This window comes from Acyrthosiphon pisum, chromosome A1 (assembly GCF_005508785.2).
Source record: "Acyrthosiphon pisum isolate AL4f chromosome A1, pea_aphid_22Mar2018_4r6ur, whole genome shotgun sequence".
Lineage (NCBI taxonomy): Eukaryota > Metazoa > Arthropoda > Insecta > Hemiptera > Aphididae > Acyrthosiphon > Acyrthosiphon pisum.
The window spans coordinates 167,644,127-167,648,991 of NC_042494.1; the positions used below are offsets into that span (position 1 = coordinate 167,644,127).

The following is a 4,865-nucleotide window of genomic DNA, read 5'->3' on the forward strand; positions in this document are numbered from 1 at the left end:
TCTGCAATAGTTTATATTTTTCATATTTTTTACCAAAGATAGGGTTATATACTTAAATTTTTGAAATCCGTTTAATAAGTATTAGTTCATTTTTGAGTTAATTACAGCTCGTCCCGTCTAAATATTGACCTAATTAAGCACACGTTTGTCGGTGGAATCCTGTCCCGTTTCTGCAATAGTTTATACTTCTCGCTGATTATTTTACCAAATTATGGCAGATAATATACTTGAAATTTTGATATACCTTTTATATGTTTTAATCAATTTTGACTATATTTTAGTAGGTACCTGTGGTATTCGAATCCTGTACTGTTTTTGCAATTATAAAAATCTTTTTATAATTTTCAGATTTAAAGGTAGGTTTTAATCTACTTTAATTTTGGTGTACGTTTTATAAGTTTCAAAACATTTCGGGATTAACTGCATTCCACCAGATTAATAATTTATTTATAATATATTTTATAATATAATAGTTTTACGGAATAATGTATTTTAATAATTAAGTAAGTATTTAATGTGTACAAGGATAACAATATTTTATCTCGGTCAGTTCTGGCCACACTGTTTTTCTTATCACCGTGTGGAATGGAATCGGTCCCGTCCCGTCCCGGGTTTTAGTATTACCCCACGCATACTATTCGCAATTCGCAACCGGCCGACGGCGGCGACGAGTGCACATTCGGGAGCGCCGTTTATTTGTCCATGAACGTTCGTCCAGTACGATTCGTATCATTATAAAATTCATTGTACGCCAATACCGCCGTAATATTTTCAATACTCTCGCGTACCCATGAATTACCCATTATAAATTAAGATACTGCTTACCTAAATATATGTCCCAATATATAGATCGTAGAAACTGTATTATAACATAACTTGATTTGTAGTTATTGAATCATTACTTATTTAAATATAATACTTATAGTAAAATCTAATAAATGGTAAATAAAATAAATACAGCGGAATTAAATTAATATTAATTTTTCGTGCTTTATCTTTTACGTTCAACTGTTAATGTTATATTAAAATATGATAATACGTAATTACAAATATTTTTGTATGTAACCTATATTATTTATCACCATATTTTTATTTAAAAAATAAATTATAATCATATTACCTATATTAATATAAAAAAAGGGTAACGAAGCAATAATTTCCTATTATTTAATCATGAAAAAAAATTAATATAAGTTCAACAAGTATAATATAATTTATGATTTTATTTTTTTATTATTTTTTTCTTTATATTTTATAATATTTTCTTTGATATGTGGGGGCTCAACAATATCACTCTTTTGCATCCGTTTTTTGTATTGGGAATCAACGATCTCGGGTAATAAACATTCTTCATAAAATCTGAAAAATATAATAAATGCTAGACTTACAAAAATACCAATAGAATTTTACTAATTCATATTAGAAACCAAAAATACAATAACATTTTAATTTACTATTTACTATTTACAAACAATTACAATTTCAAATTTGATTCCATTTTTTCTTTCCAAAACACTGCTGAATAATTAATAATTTCAAGTTTGTTCCACTTCGGAGTAAATATGAAAAAATAACATAAATTTCGTTTAGTAATATGCATTTGGCCCTGAATCTGATAATAATAATTACTATCTTCTTTCAACTTGATTGTATTGTTTTTATTTATTAAATAAGGAATCTAAAAGCAACATAACTATATTATAGTGGATATTACAATTTACAATACATTTTTATTTAAACTATTATTGGAATAAAGTATTTTATATATTAAATACTCCTGATTACGAAGTACAAAAATAGTTACAAAACTAACCTTCTTTTCAAGAAGAGCTTGTTCCAAACTTTCATGATCCTTAACAGAAAACGGACATTTTACTTCAACAGTAGCATTATCTTCTATCAAACCATCTATAGACTATAATTATATTATATAAAATTAAATATGTTTTTTTGTGTGTAAACAAAATTTGTACAATACATATCAAATAATGAAAAAATGCGTTACCAGGTGTTGCTGCTAAGTATGGAATATTATCGTCAATAAATAACCCACATTTTTGTATTGGTTTTTTAATGATTTTTTCCAATGTTCTTATAGCCATATCTTCCGATTCTTTACCATAGTCGATGGCATTACTTTTAGTGTTATTGGTGTTATATAAAATTTCAAACACCGTATTTTTACACGAAGTGTTAGGCCGCATCTTACAAATTTTACCAAAATTAGAAGCTGTAAGACGATTTCTTCGTTCAGTAAACCAAGTTTGGCTATCGGATTGGTTTCGGGTTTCATACTCTAATGTTTTTTTGGCAGTTAATGAAAGTGAAAGTGATTTTATAAATTCTGCTTTCTTATTTTTCATTTCTTCCTCGGACAAAAAATCATCCAAGGGTTCAGCTAGTCCATAATGTTCGTCGGGGCCGCATGATATTTTTTTTGATTTATACACTCCAGATAATTTAAAAAGTGCTCTCCTGCGTCTTAATGTTATTCGTTTATCTGCCGCATGCTTCAAAAATTTTTTGGCTACGATTCCTATACACATAAAATAATATTAAAACAACTACCTTCATAATAATAATAAATTAATACTATTCATAAATTATAAATACTGAAAAATAATTCATAATGAAATATTTTATTTATTTAATTATTGTACCTATACCTATATATACCTTTAATATACAAATTATTTCAATTTTTAATTTTACTGATAGCTAATACGATACACCAAAATATAAAAACGTGAAATGTGAAATATAAGTTTTGGCAGTATTTATTTAATTTTAATTTGTAATCAATTTTTTTTAATTTAATTTGAAAGCATCGTCGTAGACTATAGGTACTTTTTAAATAATGTACCTGGACTTTTGGTTGTTATCTTTTTGTGAATCTCTCGTATATAATTGCCATTTGTATTAAATGATACTACAGCAGTATATATTCTAGTGCTGTACGACTGTTTTTGAGAAAAATTAATTCGTTTACCGCCTATATGTTTATTAATGACACTATTAAACTGTTCGCAAATGTTGTTATCAACATCAAGTAATAAACTTTTTGCATTATCAGCAACACGTCTTAGTGCGGTATAAATATCTTTCATTAAACCACATTGCAATACTTCGTCGATCAAATTCAGTTCGTATAACTTTCTTCCAGTGCAAAAATATTGAGCACAATTAGTGTGTTTGCCAAATATATGGTATGGACTATTTAAAATATCCTTTCGCAAACCTGAAACATATATATACAGCATATTATATGCATTGTTTTTTTTTTTTTATATTCCATTTTAAACGTTACCTTCAATTTTTTGATAATTTGATTCGTCGAGATTTTTTCGATACTTTATTGATTTAGTGATAGCGGTTCTAAATCGAATAATGTTTCTAACTATAAACTTCCTTATGAAACATGGATATTTAGTTATTCTAGTAAGGTTCATCAATTTTTGACTATAATTGCGGAGAATGTGATTCCTACATTCTATTTTTTCAACAAGAAATGTAGGTCCATATGGCATTACTTCGTTTAGTCTCTTTGTAACGCTGCTATCTCCATCACCTATAAATAATAATTGATGCTTCGTGATTGTATGAACGTTTAAAAAGTAATATTAGTTCAGTTTACCAATAAGTTTGTTGAATTTTAAGCCATGCAATTCAATACTATTTAAAAAGCCTTCTGCTATTCCATCAGCTTCCATACTTGTAGCCCCTTTTGTCCAGTTTAAAAAACATTTATGTGGCTTAGGGTCTAGTTTGACAATTTTAGCCCTTTCACAAATTGCGCAATATCGGTTTCGTATTCCGACAAACAATACTTTTTTTGTACGATAACCAATAATTGTAGCCTATATATAAATAAAATAAAATTATTGGAAATACTAATGATCAAAAAATATACTTAAATTATCTTATAACTATCTCACCGCTCCTGAATATGCGTCGTATTTAGTTTTGTAACTACGTTTACTCCACTGTCCGTCGGCAACTACTGGGCACATAGGTATACCGTCGATATCGACATCACCTGCTTCCAGCGCTAATTGTTTTTCCTCAATACCGGCAAGTTTCATGACATTCCAAGCAGTAACTTTTATATCTTCACTTAAAATGTCAGTGAGTTTGATGTATGTGTTTGGAGACATACATGGTATGTCAATACTTGCTGAAAGTTCAGCCAATTGTGTATAACCTATACCAATAGCACAAGTACCATTGGTAATGGCTTTGTTTATTGGTATATATTCCAGTTTTTTAGTTTCTGATAAAATTGTAGTCAATAAGTTGCACATTTTACACTTAAAAATCCATGTAGATTCAAATCCTTTTCGAATTTCTTTCATAAACTCTACGTTAATAAATGTGCATCCAAACCCAGGAGTATGCATTTTGCTACACGAATTTTGAATTTGTAGAAATATATATGCCATGTCTACAATTCGTCTACCGCCAAGTACATTATTAGATTCACTACAAAAATATTTAATAATATTAATATCATTCTATAATGAAACTCTAAAAATGCCAAAAAAAAAAAAATGATTTTTTAAAAAATGTTTCAAATATAAATTTATACATTAAATTATTTCATTTTATTTTTTAAAGAACAAAAATTGTTTGTTTGCCAATGAAATAAATAAATATTAAAATTGAGCAAAAAAAATAAATTTTCTAAACATGTAAAATTTGTTAACATTGTGTATGTTAACATACGTATATAAATATAAAACAAATGAGTAAAAAATTAAATGAAGTCAACTTTTTTTAGTCATAATACAAGAAATAATAAAAAGAAATAATTATTAGAAATAACAGTGTATACAGATAGTATTACCTGTTGATATTTTCTATCGTGG

At 27.4% G+C, this 4,865-nt stretch overlaps 2 protein-coding genes across 2 annotated transcripts; both read right to left on the bottom strand.

The window, feature by feature from the left end:
* Window positions 1-639: 639 nt before the first annotated feature.
* Window positions 640-2,301, bottom strand: LOC115033924. Its single transcript, XM_029488813.1, has 4 exons — window positions 2,006-2,301; window positions 1,814-1,908; window positions 1,479-1,678; window positions 640-1,359 (listed from the first exon to the last, which is right to left on the bottom strand). Exons 1-4 carry the CDS (start codon window positions 2,202-2,204, stop codon window positions 1,215-1,217), a joined length of 639 nt encoding a protein of 212 aa, XP_029344673.1. The 5' UTR covers window positions 2,205-2,301; the 3' UTR covers window positions 640-1,214.
* LOC103310448 lies at window positions 2,224-4,858 on the bottom strand. The gene is made up of 7 exons (XM_029486426.1): window positions 4,844-4,858; window positions 3,936-4,479; window positions 3,635-3,857; window positions 3,308-3,568; window positions 2,864-3,238; window positions 2,296-2,536; window positions 2,224-2,230 (listed from the first exon to the last, which is right to left on the bottom strand). The coding sequence occupies exons 2-7, from the start codon at window positions 4,437-4,439 to the stop codon at window positions 2,224-2,226; spliced, it is 1,611 nt and encodes a 536-aa protein (XP_029342286.1). The 5' UTR covers window positions 4,440-4,479; window positions 4,844-4,858.
* Between the last annotated feature and the right edge of the window lie 7 nt (window positions 4,859-4,865).

Excerpts from the sequence above, each read along its gene's own strand:
- LOC115033924 (XM_029488813.1), bottom strand. The coding sequence starts at position 2,204 with ATGCGGCCTAACACTTCGTGTAAAAATACGGTGTTTGAAATTTTATAT. Across the intron at positions 1,679-1,813 it reads AAGCTCTTCTTGAAAAGAAG|ATTCCTTATTTAATAAATAA; the intron begins GTTAGTTTTGTA and ends TGTTGCTTTTAG. Across the intron at positions 1,360-1,478 it reads ATGGAATCAAATTTGAAATT|ATTTTATGAAGAATGTTTAT; the intron begins GTAATTGTTTGT and ends TATATTTTTCAG.
- LOC103310448 (XM_029486426.1), bottom strand. The coding sequence starts at position 4,439 with ATGGCATATATATTTCTACAAATTCAAAATTCGTGTAGCAAAATGCAT. Across the intron at positions 3,569-3,634 it reads AAAATTCAACAAACTTATTG|GTGATGGAGATAGCAGCGTT; the intron begins GTAAACTGAACT and ends TATTATTTATAG. Across the intron at positions 2,537-2,863 it reads GATAACAACCAAAAGTCCAG|GAATCGTAGCCAAAAAATTT; the intron begins GTACATTATTTA and ends TTATGTGTATAG.